Genomic DNA, 14248 nt, shown 5'->3' with positions numbered 1-14248 from the left:
GTGACTTTTTTCACAAGCTCAGGAAAAGAACTCCCTCAGCCTCTCTGCCAACTTGATTCTAGTATTTTGTACACCTTGGAAGCATAAAGAATTTAGCCACATGACTCAAAACAAAAATTTGCCCTTTCCTGCCCCCTACTCACAAATACCGGAAGAATCTCCAGGGAAATGTCATTTGAACTTTATTCATTCAACAAATACTAAATAAGTACCTATTATGTGCTCACCATACAGAATGGGCGAGAGGCCTGGGCAATAATGTTAGGTCCCTCCCAGTTTCAGCTGCTGTTCTCAAATTGGTACACCATACTTTCCAGTAAGGATCTGTAGACAGCTTGGGGATCTCCTCTTCTTAGGTCTATCCAACATCCCTTTGCTTCCTTCTTCATCCTTCTGCACAGATGCTGGTATATGGATCTTGAGGTATTGATGACTCATTCTCACTGGCTCATACTCTGGGGTCCATGGGAGTATGTCAAACCTTGACATACTAGGTTTGTTGCGGATGTTGCATGTGGATATTTGGTTTCCCTCTCTAACTTGCTCTTTTGTTTTTTTATGAGAAAGATCCAAAAAGTACACTGCTGCCACTGTTGTTGCCATCTTCCTAAAACCTTGTCAGAACAGAGTTGGAGCAAGGTTCTCTAAAACAACAGTCATCTCTAGGAAATAATGACTCATCCCTCTCACTTTTGGGAATCTTTGTTTCCTGGGGCCCTCAGCCCCACCCTGTGCCAGGGTGTGTTGTGGAGGTTAGCAGATGCTGATACGCAGAATTCTAAGGGATAAGATCTAATGACTTAGTCCTCAAGTCTGGCCTCTTGGTGAAATGGAGGAAAGGAAGGCATCCCCTAGAACATCTCCTACGGAGAGGAAAAAGATTATTGGCAGGAAGTTGGAGTCATGCTAACAAGGAGACTTATCACAGGCTTCAGGGAAGATGTTTCACAGCAGTGCTGTTTTCTCAGAAGGTTCCCTGAGTCACAGAACCTGGAGTGATAAGCCCACATGGGTGGTCTTCCTAAACAAGCTGCTTTAGGAGTCTGTAGACTGCGTTTTGCTAAGTATTATCTGCAGACTATGTACTCGGAATCATCTGGGATGGGGGCAGTCTATGTCTCTTTGTGTCCCTTCCAAAATTGTAAATCATGGGGAACTAAAGGACGCGACTCTCAACTACTGAGAGGGGCCCCACCAGGGCGCCCACGAGCACCCCGATACCCACAGCACACGTACCCCACTCACAAGGTTGACCAAATTTCAGACTTCAGTTTTAATGGTTAAAGGTGCCTGTGGGAGCCAGGCTGGAGCACGCTCTCACTCGGCCCTCACTTTGCTCCACCTCTCCCTCTTCTTCCACTCCACTCCCGCCTCCCACGCTCCCACGCCCTCCACGCCCCTGCTCCTCCTGCAGGTACGCAACTGGCTCAGGGCTAGCATTCTGCCAGGAGGAAAGTGCGCCTCCTTCCACCAGGCCTAGTTCAGTTCGTTTAACTCGAGAGGGCTGGAGGCAGTGAGGCTCTCGGAAGGGCCGGGCTCCAGAGCGGCGGGGCCGCTCCTAGCGGTCTGACCCAGGCTGCCCCCGCGGCGCGTGCTGGACGCCTCGGAGCCCGTGCCCTCCAGCAGCTTGGCGACGAAGCCCACGCCCGCCGAGCGCAGCAGGCCGCCGCCGGCGCACGCGTACAGCACGGGGTTCACGCTGCTGCTCAGGAAGGCGAGCGCGATGAGCACGTGGCGGGCCTGTCCCAGCCGCTTCCCCACGAACCCGAACCCGGAGGCCTGGCCGGCCAGCGCGCGGCCCCCCTCGGCCAGGTTCACCACGTGGTAGGGCAGCCAGAAGGCGGCGAAGGTCAGGATGATGAGCACCACCAGGCGGCCGGTGCGGCGGCTGCGGCGGAAGCGCCGGGCCTGCAGCCGGCGCCCTATGTCCGAGTAGCTGGCCACCACAGCCAGGAAGGGCAGCAGGAAGCCCGTGACGGCCTCGAAGATGAGATGGAAGGCCCGGTGCCTTTCGCTGGGGTACTGTGGGAAGCACAGGCTCGTGTTCTTTCTCGAGGCCACTACTGTGCGGTACACGAGGACGGGTGTGGCCAGCAGAAAGGACAACACCCAGATGCCTGCGAGCACCCGCCGGGCCATCGCCTTGGTGCGTAGCTTCTGGGACAAGAAGGGGCGGGCCACTGCCAGTGAGCGGTCTAGACTCATGGCGGTGATAAGCAGGACGCTGGCGTACATGCTGACTCCGCAGACATAGTGGCACAGGCGGCAACCAGCCAGTCCAAAACTCCAGGTTTCTTGGGCCAGGAAGTGAAGGAAAAAGGGAGCAGTGAGCAATACGGCCAGGTCGGCCAGGGCCAGGTTCAGCACCATCAGGGCAGTGACGGAGCGCTTCTGCATCCTTTTCAGGATACTCCACACCACAAAGCTGTTGCCGGGAAGCCCCACAGCCAGCGCCACTGACAGCAGGATGATAGAAAGCAGAGAGGTGAAATCTACACCTAGTGAGGAGGGTGCTGCAGAAGATGTAGTGTTCATGGCCGTCGGGAGGACCTGGAGAGTGAGGGCGGACACACGCATGAGAGTAGAGGACCAAGGGTTTCCTGACGCCATGAACACACCTAGGCTGAGAACTCTAGCCTGTCTCCAGGGTCAGCAGCATCAGAGGTCCCCCTGAAATATACTGCCCCCATCGCTGCAGACTGACATCTTAAAAGGATCTGGTTGAGTACAAAGACTAGTTTCCTAACTGGGCCATGGGGCCCCTTCCTGCCCACAGACCCAATTGCAAAATATACAGTGACCACAGCAGCAGCAGCATTTCCAGACCTTTTCAGTCTCCTCCCCTTAGGAGACCCTAAAGCCCAGAACCAAACTGAGAGTTCCTACCAATGCTGCACCCCTTGAAAGGCCAGTCTTTTTGCCCCCTGCCAGGCCCTCAGCCCCTCAATCCCATTAACTTTCCCAATCACCTGCCTACTGTCCCCAGAGATGCCCAGGGTCAACCAGGAATAACAGGGAGGGGAGGAGTTAGTGGACAAGTGACAACGACAAAGCCTCCCAACTTTTTACACTGGTCAGGCTTTCTTTGGAGATTCCTTTGCACCTTCTTTCATGGCTGCACACCGTCCCACCACCACCACAACCATGGTCGCTCCCAGGAAACTTACAAGCTTTGGCAGGAACTGGTTGGAAGCTGATGCCAATCCCAGGCTTAGGGCAGGGTGGTGTAGCCTATCCCTGGATCTGTCCCACTGCCAAGGGCCTGGCCCCAGGTCTAGGTGCTGTTTGCTAAATCAGCCAGAGAGGAAGTACTACGGAGCAGAGGACAGGGAAGACGCATCTTCCTGAGGGTGGGGCTGAAACCCCTACCCACTCCCTTCACTAGGAGGGGGGATAGTCTGTGTTCCAGGGCAACCCAGAAGGCAGGAGGACTCCTCAGAGGTGGGGCCAGATGAGACCAGGAAGGAGCAGTGAGAGGAAAGAGGGGTGCGGGGAGTGAGTAGGCTGGGTGTGGCCTCAAGATGCAGGTCTAGACTGGAGAATTGAACAAAGTAGTGAATGGTATCATATAGGAGGAGGTATGGTAGCCAGAGAAGGGAAATGGGCTCAGATTGAGAGGTTACAATGCTGATATCTTTGTTTTTGTTTTTAAGATTAATAGGAAGTGTAGGTTGGAGCTGTGACTAGGTCCTGGGTCTGGGTTTGGGTTAGATAACATCATGATTTAAAGAGGGCACGCCAGTAAATGCGGAAGGGGGCAGCAGTCTGTCCTTGGCTTCAGTTCAAGCTATGATCTAGTCGTGGGAAGAGGGCCATCTTCCAGCACCCCCTTTCCTCCCCTTACTTAAAGGGATTGGTTCCATTTAGGTCAACCAATTCTCCATTCTCTTTGGTAGAAGCCAAAATCCAAATGGTCTCCTTGGTATCACACAGAATGCCAATTACTTCCCCTTTCCCCAGGCACCTGCCTTGTGCTTGCCTATGTGGTTACCCTGCTGAGTCTGGATTTATGATCTGGGCAAGGAGATTGGCACCACCTCTTTCCTATCTTCCCACAGCCTACTATTCAGTTCCACTTTAGACACACAAAGTTGAGGCCGAGCTAGGCAGGCTGAGCATGAGGAGCAGGAGTGAGGGAGCAGGAACAGTGATGCCTCATGCCCACCCTGCCGAGAGGGGAAACCAGCATGCAGAAATGGTCCCCTTCCCTGTTTCCTGGACAGAGGAACGTCTCCTTTCCTTGAAGTCTCCTGCAAAAGCTAAAAACTAAAAATTCCTGGCAGTTGTGGTGGTTCATACCGGTAATCCCAGCACTTTGGGAGGCTGAGGGGAGCGGATCGCTTGATGTCAGCAGTTTGAGACCAGCCTGGCCAACATGGTGAAACCCCGTCTCTACTAAAAATACAAAAGTTAGCTGGGTGTAGTGGCATATGCCTGTAGTCTCAGCTACTTGGGAGGCTGAGGCAGGAGAATCATGTGAACCCAGGATGTGGAGGCTTCAGTGAGCTGAGATCGCACCACTGCACTCCAGCCTGAATGACAGGGCGAGACTCGGTCTCAAAAAAAAAAAAAAAAACTAAAAAGTCCTTCCTTCAATCTGACCATGGGCCTTCCTGCTTCCCTTTCAACTCTCACTTCTCAGGAAAGATGCAAAGTGTAATGGTGGCCACTGAGGTCCCTTAACCTTTCCAGAGCCCCCACTTGCTCTGCTTGGAGAAAAGCCAGAGCAGAGTTGACCTCGCAGCTGTCAGGCAGAGGATATGAAAAAAAATCAGCAGAAACCGCAGCAAGAACTGAAGTCAGAGTTGAGGAAGGGCTTTCTGACCACACGGGGTGTGAGAGAAGGGCAATGTGCAACAGAGGAAGTTAGGGAACCTCTGCCCAGTGCAAGAGGACAGAAAGAATCCTGTGAGGCCTGTGTTTGGGGACGGAAGCTCCAGGGTCAACTAGAGGCCCCTTCAGACAGCAACTGGGTTGTCCTTGCCTCCTCTCTCAAGCTGTTCCCCACCGGCATCTACCTTGATGGCCTTTCTTCTCCACACCCAGGACCAGGCACTCTAAGCATACTCCCTGCTGTTCTAGTTCACAGGTGCTAGTTCATCCCAGTTTTGGTAGCCCTAGCATGACCCTGGGGACTGGGTTTCTTTTGCTGTGTTTTGACTTCTGTCTGGGAGGCAGGTAGGTGTGAGCAGTCGCTAAAGTAGAGCCTGGGGTGATGGTCAGGGTAGCCACTTGAGCGGCCAACCATCTCAGTTTGTTGGGAAACCGGCAGGACTGGGACAAGGAGTTTTCAGTGCTAAAACTGGGAAAGTCCCGGGCCACCTGGGATGAGCTGGTCACCTTAGTGACCACAGATGTGTACGTGTGGATGTCCCCTGAAAAGAATCCCATTCTACATCCCCCAATCAAAGGTGTCAGGATCTAGAACCGTTTTTAGACCTAGATAGGGATTCCAAAAGGTGGGGCCAGAGAAGTATTGGGGAAGGGGCTAGGAATAGCTAGCAGCATCCTGGAAGGAGCCCAGACTTGGCAAAGAGAAAAAGAATAGGTGGCACTTCTCTGAAAAATTATTCCTGTCCTCTAAATATTCCTGCCATTCCTCATACCCCCCGATGGCCAACCTCCAAACTTCCCTGACTGAGGGCCTGCTCCTGGGCTCCTTTTCACGTCAGGTGGCCTTTGCAGGGACGATCAGATGGTCAGGGAGGAAGATAAGTCTCAGACTCCCAGGGCCCCTACACCACTGTCCACTCCTTGTGTGCCTGTCTCACACTCACTGGACCAAACACAAGACAGGCAGAAAAACTTTCTTTTCAAACCCCACAGATTCACTTTCCCCTTCAGAGCCATTTCCTCCCCAGAGGCTTTTATAAGCCTCAGAGAATGGATCCCATTCCTACCCCTCATCCAAGCTCCCATACCCCTCCTTCCATTTTCTCCTCTACTTCCAGAGTGGTTCTATGGGTTGGCCTGTGGAACCAGGGCACCGGGGCTGAGGAGGGCAGGTCAAGATGCCACTGAAGGCCGGCACTGCCCAGCCTGGCTTGACCCAGCAGGGAACTAGGTGGCTTCAGTACAACTCAGGCATGAAGAACCACCAGGGGAGGCACACTGAAGTCATCATCCAATGGCTTCCCAGTGTATTTCACAATAACAGCTATTGGCAACAAGTAAGCAATGCTGGCACATGGGTACATGCCAACCTGCAAGCACGCAATAGTCCTTAACAGGGACCATCACCACCCTCATAATCCCTCAGTTTGGAGGAGCCTGGGCCTGCCCCAAGTGTATAGTAATCCTACCCAGCCAGATGCAAACTCTAGTCAAAGAAGGGTCCCCAAATGTTCCAGAACACTGACCTCCCGAGGGTGGGTGGGGAGTGGAAAGAGACAGGGAAGGGCAGCAGGTTGTAGGGTTTGGTGTCAAAGGTCCCATTCCGGACCGTCCTTCTCCATCCCACCCCCCGGGTCTCCATTGCCGCGGCCCTGCCCCACCACTTTCAGCTGAGGGGTAGTTCGGAGCTCCATGGTCCCCTCCCTAGAGCGGCCGCCCCCTCGGGCCTCCCCGGAGCCTTCGAAGAGCCGCGTGAGGAAACTGGGACCTGCCCGGGGCAGCAGATCTCCAGCGGTGAAGACGTAGAGCACTGGGTTGACGCTAGAACTGAAGAAGGCCAAGGCTGTAGTTCCCGCTCGCGCCGCCTGGCCGGCCCCGCCCAGCTTCGCCAAGGCCCCTTCCGGTGGAGCCAGCGCGGCGACCGCCTGCAGAAGGTTGACTGCGTGGTAGGGGGCCCAGAGCAAGCCGAAGGCAAGCACGATGGCGCTCACCAGCCGGCCCACCCGCGCCCCGTGCCGCCCGGAGCCCCAGCGGGCGCCCCGCAGCCGTGCCAGCGTCACGCTGTAGCAGCCGAGCATCAGCCCGAAAGGAAGCACGAAGGCGGTCAGAGTCTCCAGGCTCAGGTGGGCGGCGGCGTGGGCCGGCGACGGGTGGCACAGCTGGCATACGCGGTCCCTCCACAGGTGGCGGTAGACGGCGGCCGGGACGGCGAGCAACAGGGCGGCCAGCCAGACGGCCAGCAGCAGGCGGCGGGCCAGGGCCGGGCTGCGCAGCCGGGGCGCCAGGAAGGGGCGGGTGACGGCGAGGCAGCGCTGCAGGCTGAGCAGGCCGGTGAGCAGCACGCTGGCGTACATGCTGAGCGCGCACACGTAGTACACCGCCTTGCAGCCCGCCTGGCCCAGCGGCCAGGCCTGCCCGGTCAGGAAAGCCACAAAGAGCGGCGTGAGCAGCAGTACCGCGCCGTCGGCCAGCGCCAGGTGCAGCACAAGCGTGGCCGCCAGCGGTCGCCCCCGTGCAGGCCGCCAGCCCGCCAAGCTCCACACCACGAAGCCGTTGCCGGGCAGCCCCAGCAGCGCCGCCAGCAGCAGGAAGGCCGTGCCTGTGGCCCTCGAAGTCTTCCAGCTCAGCAGTGTCTCGTTCCCTGGGGGGCGGTAGCAGACCGACATCCTTCTGGGCCTACAGATGGGTGGAAGGCGCCACAGAGGGCGTTCAGAGGTGAGGCAAAACCCCACCTGTGATGCCCGATGAGAAGGGGCCATGCCTCCTCACTTCCCTGCAGCCTGCCTCTTTCCTGCCTGGGAGTCCTGACTTCCACGAGGACCCAGACCCCACCTCAAACACAACTCCTTCTTGGGACCCAGATCCCCTGCTCCCAGTCAGTTGACCTGCCCCACTCCTGGCTGTTTCCCAGAGCTCAGTGGTAAACAGGCAAAAAGTCCTCACCCCAGGCTGTCACTATCTCTACCACCACTCCTCTAGTCTGGCCCCTCCTTCTTTGTCCAGCCCCATTCTAGCACATCTGGGCAAAACTGGATGGTGGGGTGTAAAGGGTCGTGCACAGATCTACTTACCAAGCTGGGAGCAAGCAGGATTGGGGGCCTGGAGAAGCTGAAAGGTTAAGCAGCAGTGGGCGAGGTGCCTACTCCTGTCCTTTGCCTATCACATTTGCAGAGGGTAAGGCAAGAATGGGGAGGGACAAGATGAGGCTCATCCTGGGCCTCTCCTGGGGCCCCTCCCTCACCCTGCTCCTTCCCATCACCAACGCATCCAGGCGTCCAGGCATGTGAGAGCCTGCCTTGCCAGGAAACAGCATAAGCTGAAGGGGGGCAGTAAGATTCCCTGGCGGTAGAAGGAAATAGAAGGACTCCGCTGAATCCTGACCCTGGTCCTGCTTCCGTTCTCATCCCTCCCCCAGCTCTGGCCCCAATCCTCCCAGCCCACCTTCTGCAGTGTGTATGTTGCCTGGTCTCTCTGGCCTGCAGAGAAGGTAACCCAAACAACTCAGTCCCCCACCTGCCTTATCTTTGCCTGTTTCTAGTCTCCTGGTCCGGCTGAGCCCCTTTTCTTCAGCTCCTGACCTACCTCCTCCCACCTCTTGCCTCAGGCCCTACCCCAGTCACTCCACCCTCAGGTCTCTCACCGGGCTGTCAATGACAGCTTTTCCATGTAAGGCATGGTGCCAGGTTCCAGGAGGAACAGGGGATGCACGGAGGCATAATGGTTAGGGAGTCATGACACACAACCATGAAGAGGCCCCATTACCAGGCTGCACCAGGATACAAGACAAGAAAGGAAAGGATGAGTAGGGACATACTAAGCAGCAGCCCTCTCTTCTTGGAAAAGTCAAGCAAAACTTGGAAATGAAGAGATTTGAGGGGGGCCTGGCAGATGGATAGAGCTGGGGGAAGGGAAAAGAAAGGCCTCTGCCCAAGTAACAGCCAGAACTTGAGGTTGCTTGGGCAGGGCACCAGGAGCACTGTCTTAGTTTGGGTTCTTCCAAAGCAGAGCTTGAGCTAAGGGCTTGGGTACAGGTGATCCTGTATTCTTGAGCTAAGGGCTTGGGTACAGGTGATCCTGTATTTGGGAGGTTAACTCAGGAAGTGAGGGCATAGGGTAAAACAAGAGAGGAAAGCCATTAAGAGTATGTTAAGTCCCTTCAGTAGGCCTTGGGAACCTTTGAGAAAAGTATAGATTGCCCAAGACAAAAGACTGGCAGGGTGATCAGTCCAAAGCATTTATTAGGAGAATGTACTTAACAAGTGGGCTACAGCATATCCTCACAACAGACAGTGAGAGAGAGTTGTTCTGCCTAGGTATATCCAAAACAAGGGGGTCAGGGTATGGAGTTTATGAGGGTTCAAGGCATTTGGTTCAGGGCCAGGGCCAGTTTTTTTCAGTGTTTTGGGCAACAACCTGAATACCTTTTCAAGGCTCTGGCTCGGGCTCAAGCCTCCAGGGGACATGCAGCTGGCCAGGTCACAGGGCAATCAAGTTACTCTGTGTTTCTTTGTCAGGACGCAGAAAAAAAGTGGGGAAGCTGGGGACCCTACAAGGATCCTGGCCAGGAAAGCAGGGATTGTGTTCATTTGAGGGTTTCACTGTCAGTGAGTCTCAGCTTCCATGCAACTGTCCATCACGGCTGCAACTGAAATCAGAGCTGGGACACAGCGCACCAAAAGCTAAAGTCTTGATGCCATCAAAGGACATCCCTGCCCCATTCACATCTCCTTCACGTCCATTAACTGGCAAAAGGAGAAAAGTGAGAGAGAAGATGACCTAAGTGTGACTGAAGCAGGCAGTTCTGGAAAATGAAGCCAGAGCAATGAGCCGGCCCCTCCTTTGACCAAGGAGGAAGGAAGGAGCAGGTAAGCAGGAAGGCCAGGGAGACAGGACCCTAATGATCCTGAATCCATGTATCACGATCCATCCTCTCCTTACACCCTTCCTGGACACAGTCTCACCTCTCATTTTCCAAAGCCCTGCCATGCTGCCATCCCGCTTCCCCACACTCCGCCCCGGGTTCCCTTTTCCTAAAGCTGCAGATTACAGCTTCTCCAGTAGGTGGCAGCACACACAGGGCCACTCACATATACTGCAGCTTCTCAGAGCCTGAGAGCCAGAAACTGTCCCCAGAAATTCCCTTCATAGAAATAAAAAAACACCAGAAGTCACATTTCATCCTTTTACATGGTTCCCATCTACCCTCACAACACACGTCGTCACCAAAGACACACATACAAGCTCCAATGGCTTTTGCCAGGCAATTCTTCCTCCAGGACCCCATCTGTCCCCTCCCTCATCCCTCCCCTTGGACTTTGCCCTTCTTACTGGCCAGGCAGGGGGGCCAGAGTCCAGGCTTGACTCATTCCCACCTTGTCCTGGGCTGAGATCCCAGGTTTGTAACAGAAAACACCATTAAAGCCCCAGCACAGGAGAGAACCACCCAGCCCAGAAGTTCCAGGGAAGGAACTCTCCCGTCCACCATGGAGTACCTCTCAGCTCTGAACCCCAGTGACTTACTCAGGTGACTGCTAACCCTCCGCTCTACCCTCCACCTTTAGGGGATATAGGCAGGGCAACAATACTCCACTCAGCCCCTAGGAGACTAACTAGTACCCCTTCCTCCTGCTCCCCACTCCACAGTGGGCTTGTCAAGCTCCTGAGCCACCCACCCCCACCTGCACTCCATGGTCTCTCCTCATCCCTAATCTATAAACCTAGATCTCTCTCTCCGTAGCCCTCTAGCCACTCTACCCTCATCATGCCCTTTACACTCACCAAGCCCCTCCTCACCCCTTCTTGACTTTTCTTCTCAACTACCAGGTCAGTATCTAATATAAGCTCGGAGTTTGGAAGGAGGGTCTGGACCTCAGCTCCACCACCCCAGCGACCTTTCCGTGTCTGTGATCACAAGCGGACCATCCGGAAAGGCCTGACAGCTGCCACCCGCCAGGAGCTGCTAGCCAAAGTAAGTAGGCCAGGTTCCTGGGTTCCTATAGCAGGGGTAGCTAAGGTGCTCCACGACAGTGGCAACTTGCGATGATGGAGCAGACGGCTGAAGTCACACAGCTGCCCCTCCCTCTGAGGGCTAAAAGCAGTGGGGTGGGCCTAATGAGCTCTGGTCAATTTGTTCATTTTCCACCTAGTGAGCTTTTCTATGGGAGCAGGGGTTAGCAGGAGATAGGGAGAGTTGGAGGGATGGAATTCAGAAGCCAGTATGGAAAGGTGATTTGTATGACAAATCAAGTTCAAATTCTGATTCTGCCACTTCTTGGCTGTCAAACCTTGGGAAGTTGTTCAACCTATCAAAATCTCAGTTTCTTCAACTATACAAAAGCAATAATAATACATCACTTCCTAGGGTTGTTGAAAGGAGTAAGAGGATAATGTAGGTAAAGTCCTCATACCTGGCACAGAGTAAGGACTCAAAAAGGTTAAACACTATTACTGAAAACACTTCTGGAGAACTCTGAGGGTGTGGGAAGTGAGGTGCAGCATTGTAGATAAGACAGAAGGGTGGACTTCATGAGAACCTGGCTTGCTTTCCAATTCCAAACCAGAAGTGACTTGGAGGGGAGCAAGGGGAGATGCCAATGACATGGTAGGAGCAAAGAAGAAAAAGGTCAGCCTCTAGCTAGGATCCCCCAAAAACTGAAGAACACGGAGAGCTGCAGCCTTTAGGAGGTATCAAAGTGCCGGAAAGTCAAGGTGGGAAATCGACCAATGTCTAGAGCCAACTGATGGATGTTGGGCAGCTAAAGAGGGAAGGGGCATGGGATAAGACCTGCCCTTCCTTCTTGCTTCTTGCCATTGGGCAGGCATTGGAGAGCCTACTGCTGAATGGAGTGCTAACTCTGGTGCTAGAGGAGGATGGAACTGCAGTGGACAGTGAGGACTTCTTCCAGCTGCTGGAGGATGACACGTGCCTGATGGTGTTGGAGTCTGGTCAGAGCTGGAGCCCCACAAGGGTAAGAGGCCTATACTGGGGCTGCTTCCAATGCCCGTCCTTTAGAGCTTTCCCGGGCTTCCTCTCTAGCTTAACCCTGATCCTGGGGACCAGGTGCAGGGGGAGTTGTGGAATTGTCAAGAATGTCACACAGTGGACAGAAAGTCCAAGCGAGGGAGGGTCTGACCCAGTGCTGATGGAGATTAGTGGTGGGTGTCTGGTATGAGGATCTACTGCACTGACAAGGGTGTCCTACAGAGTGGAGTGCTGTTATATGGCCTGGGACGGGAGAGGCCCAAGCACAGCAAGGACATTGCCCGCATCACCTTTGACGTGTACAAGCAAAACCCTCGAGACCTCTTTGGCAGCCTGAATGTCAAAGCCACATTCTACGGGCTCTACTCCATGAGTTGTGACTTTCAAGGACTCGGCCCAAAGAAAGTACTCAGGTCAGAAATCAACATGTCATACTTCCCTATCCCCTACAGTTGGATAGTCCTCATAATCCCTCCTCTTGCACCCACCTACCCCTAGCTAGCTCTTGCTTGTGGAAAGTCCTCATCTCCCAGCTTGATGGCTTCCTCCCAGGTTTCCCAAATCATCTGATTTCCTCGTCTCTGCCCTTCAGGGAGCTCCTTCGTTGGACCTCCACATTGCTGCAAGGCCTGGGCCATATGTTGCTGGGAATTTCCTCCACCCTTCGTCATGCAGTGGAGGGGGCTGAGCAGTGGCAGCAGAAGGGCCGCCTCCATTCCTACTAAGAAGGGGCTCTGAGCTTCTGCCCCCAGGATCATTCCAAGCGACCCACTGCAAAGACTATGACAGCATCAAATTTCAGGACCTGCAGACAGTACAGGCTAGATAACTCACCCAATTTCCCCACTGTCCTCTGATCCCCTCGTGACGGAACCTTTCAGCATAACGCCTCACATCCCAAGTCTATACCCTTACCTGAAGAATGCTGTCCCTTCCTAGCCACGTTTCTGGCCTCCCACTTGCCCTGAAAGGCCAAGATCAAGATGTCCCCCAGGCATCTTGATCCCAGCTTTACTGCTGCTACCTCTAATCCCCTACCAATGCCTCCTGTCCCTAAACTCCCCAGCATACTAATGACAGCCCTCTCTGACTTTACCTTGAGATCTGTCTTCATACCTTCCCCCCAAACTAACAAAAACATTTCCAATAAAAATATCAAATATTTACCACTAAGACTTCTGACTCCAATTTAAACCAGGAAAGGGATGGGGTGGATACCCCATTTTGCCCTCCCCCATCAACACCCAGTCCCAGATCCAAAGCCTCAGTCTTCAAGTATGGAGTTCAATGCCCGCCTCCGCTTGGCCACCGCACCCTGCTGCTGTTCCCAAGCCTCTCGCCGCTTTAGGAAGGTAGTCAAGGCCACATTTCGAGCCACATGGTGGCCGAAAGGGTCTCTCATCAGCTCCTGGTTCTGCTCCCCTGCAAAGGGAACCACTCATGTTTAGTACTACCATGCTCAAAGACAGACTCTACCTGAGGTAAAGATCCCTCCATTTCCCCCAGACCCTGGGACTGCCACTGGGATAAAGTGAACACTTCACTTTCCAAAGAACAGAAGTCAGAGGGCAGGGTGAGGGCAAAGGACTGCACAATCAGTCAGCGGGAAGGAAGGGGAAAGCAGACTGCTAAGAACCCATGAGCAAGACCACCCTTTGGAACTAAAGACTGTTGAATTTCAGTAGACTTCCCGGCTACCCAGTGATCTGGAGTAAGAGAGGGGAGAGTCTGGAAACATCAAAAAGAAGGGCTGGTACTCACCCAGCTCAGCAGCAATTTCCTTCCGGGCCCTCAAGGCTGCTCCACTCCAGATGGCATCTAGCACACGGCTGCCATGGCGACTACAGGCCAGAGCCACATATTGTCCCTGTATGGAGACAAGCAAAGTAGGTCTCTCTAGCAAAGTCCACAAAGTGTATTTTGGGGGCTTGCGGAGAGTGAATTTTCTGAAGTGTTTAGGGGCTGAATTAAAATAGTCTAGGAATTACATAGCCTTTTTGAGTCTGAAGGTACAGTCTGGGGAAAGCTCATATTCTCTAAATGGATGATGGTGGGGAATCAAGGCAGAAGCCAGAAATCTAACCTTTAGGTTCTGCAGCACACGGCGGCGCTGCTTGCGCGTCACAGAGGGGCTGGTCAGGATGGCATCGAGCACATGAGAGCCAGCAGGACTTTGGGCCAGGGCCAGAAGTTGTGGTCCCGTCAAGGCACCCAGACTTCGAAGTACAAGACCAGGAGTGGAGAAGTGCAGCAGATGCTGGAGCAGTAGAGACCCAAGGACTGTCACATCCCCCAAGGCTCTGGCTGCGGCCACTGCCACCTGGCAGCGCAGAGATAGGAAATTAGGAGGCGCCAACAAGCCAGGTGGATGAGCCCATCCCCAGAACACTGCCACCTCCACCTGGATGAAGTCACCACTCTCACCTCAGAAGT

General features: G+C 54.3%; 4 protein-coding genes across 9 annotated transcripts in view; 1 reads left to right on the top strand and 3 right to left on the bottom strand.

The window, feature by feature from the left end:
- Positions 1–159: 159 nt before the first annotated feature.
- On the bottom strand, positions 160–6662 carry LTB4R (leukotriene B4 receptor). Of its 2 annotated transcripts, none has more exons than XM_032180155.2 (2): positions 6360–6662; positions 160–2550 (listed from the first exon to the last, which is right to left on the bottom strand). In XM_032180155.2, the coding sequence occupies exon 2, from the start codon at positions 2533–2535 to the stop codon at positions 1477–1479; it is 1059 nt and encodes a 352-aa protein (XP_032036046.1). In that variant the 5' UTR covers positions 2536–2550; positions 6360–6662; the 3' UTR covers positions 160–1476. The 2 variants fall into 2 exon arrangements, with proteins under 2 accessions (XP_032036046.1, XP_032036045.1); XM_032180154.2 differs by lacking the exon at positions 6360–6662 and adding an exon at positions 3164–5052.
- On the bottom strand, positions 6127–8020 carry LTB4R2 (leukotriene B4 receptor 2). Its single transcript, XM_032180153.2, has 2 exons — positions 7905–8020; positions 6127–7509 (listed from the first exon to the last, which is right to left on the bottom strand). The coding sequence occupies exon 2, from the start codon at positions 7497–7499 to the stop codon at positions 6423–6425; it is 1077 nt and encodes a 358-aa protein (XP_032036044.1). The 5' UTR covers positions 7500–7509; positions 7905–8020; the 3' UTR covers positions 6127–6422.
- On the top strand, positions 7270–12549 carry CIDEB (cell death inducing DFFA like effector b). Of its 2 annotated transcripts, none has more exons than XM_032180151.2 (6): positions 7270–7548; positions 10255–10357; positions 10657–10801; positions 11652–11801; positions 12038–12228; positions 12408–12549. In XM_032180151.2, the coding sequence occupies exons 2-6, from the start codon at positions 10317–10319 to the stop codon at positions 12538–12540; spliced, it is 660 nt and encodes a 219-aa protein (XP_032036042.1). In that variant the 5' UTR covers positions 7270–7548; positions 10255–10316; the 3' UTR covers positions 12541–12549. The 2 variants fall into 2 exon arrangements, with proteins under 2 accessions (XP_032036042.1, XP_032036043.1); XM_032180152.2 differs by lacking the exon at positions 7270–7548 and adding an exon at positions 8043–9698.
- The window catches only part of NOP9 (NOP9 nucleolar protein), a 37973-nt gene continuing 32778 nt past the window's right edge, over positions 9054–14248 (bottom strand). For all 4 annotated transcript variants that reach the window (XM_032180144.2, XM_032180143.2, XM_032180146.2 and 1 more), the window contains 3 exons: positions 13899–14135; positions 13577–13682; positions 9054–13237 (listed from right to left, as the gene is read on the bottom strand). In XM_032180144.2, coding sequence (XP_032036035.1) covers positions 13080–13237; positions 13577–13682; positions 13899–14135 — 501 coding nt within the window. In that variant the 3' untranslated portion in view covers positions 9054–13079. The remainder of the gene's footprint in view (positions 13238–13576; positions 13683–13898; positions 14136–14248) is intronic.

This window comes from Hylobates moloch, unplaced genomic scaffold (assembly GCF_009828535.3).
Source record: "Hylobates moloch isolate HMO894 unplaced genomic scaffold, HMol_V3 SCAFFOLD_16, whole genome shotgun sequence".
Taxonomy (NCBI): Eukaryota; Metazoa; Chordata; class Mammalia; order Primates; family Hylobatidae; genus Hylobates; species Hylobates moloch.
The sequence above is the reverse complement of the archived record's forward strand: the minus strand, read 5'-3'. Positions and strand labels throughout refer to the sequence as shown.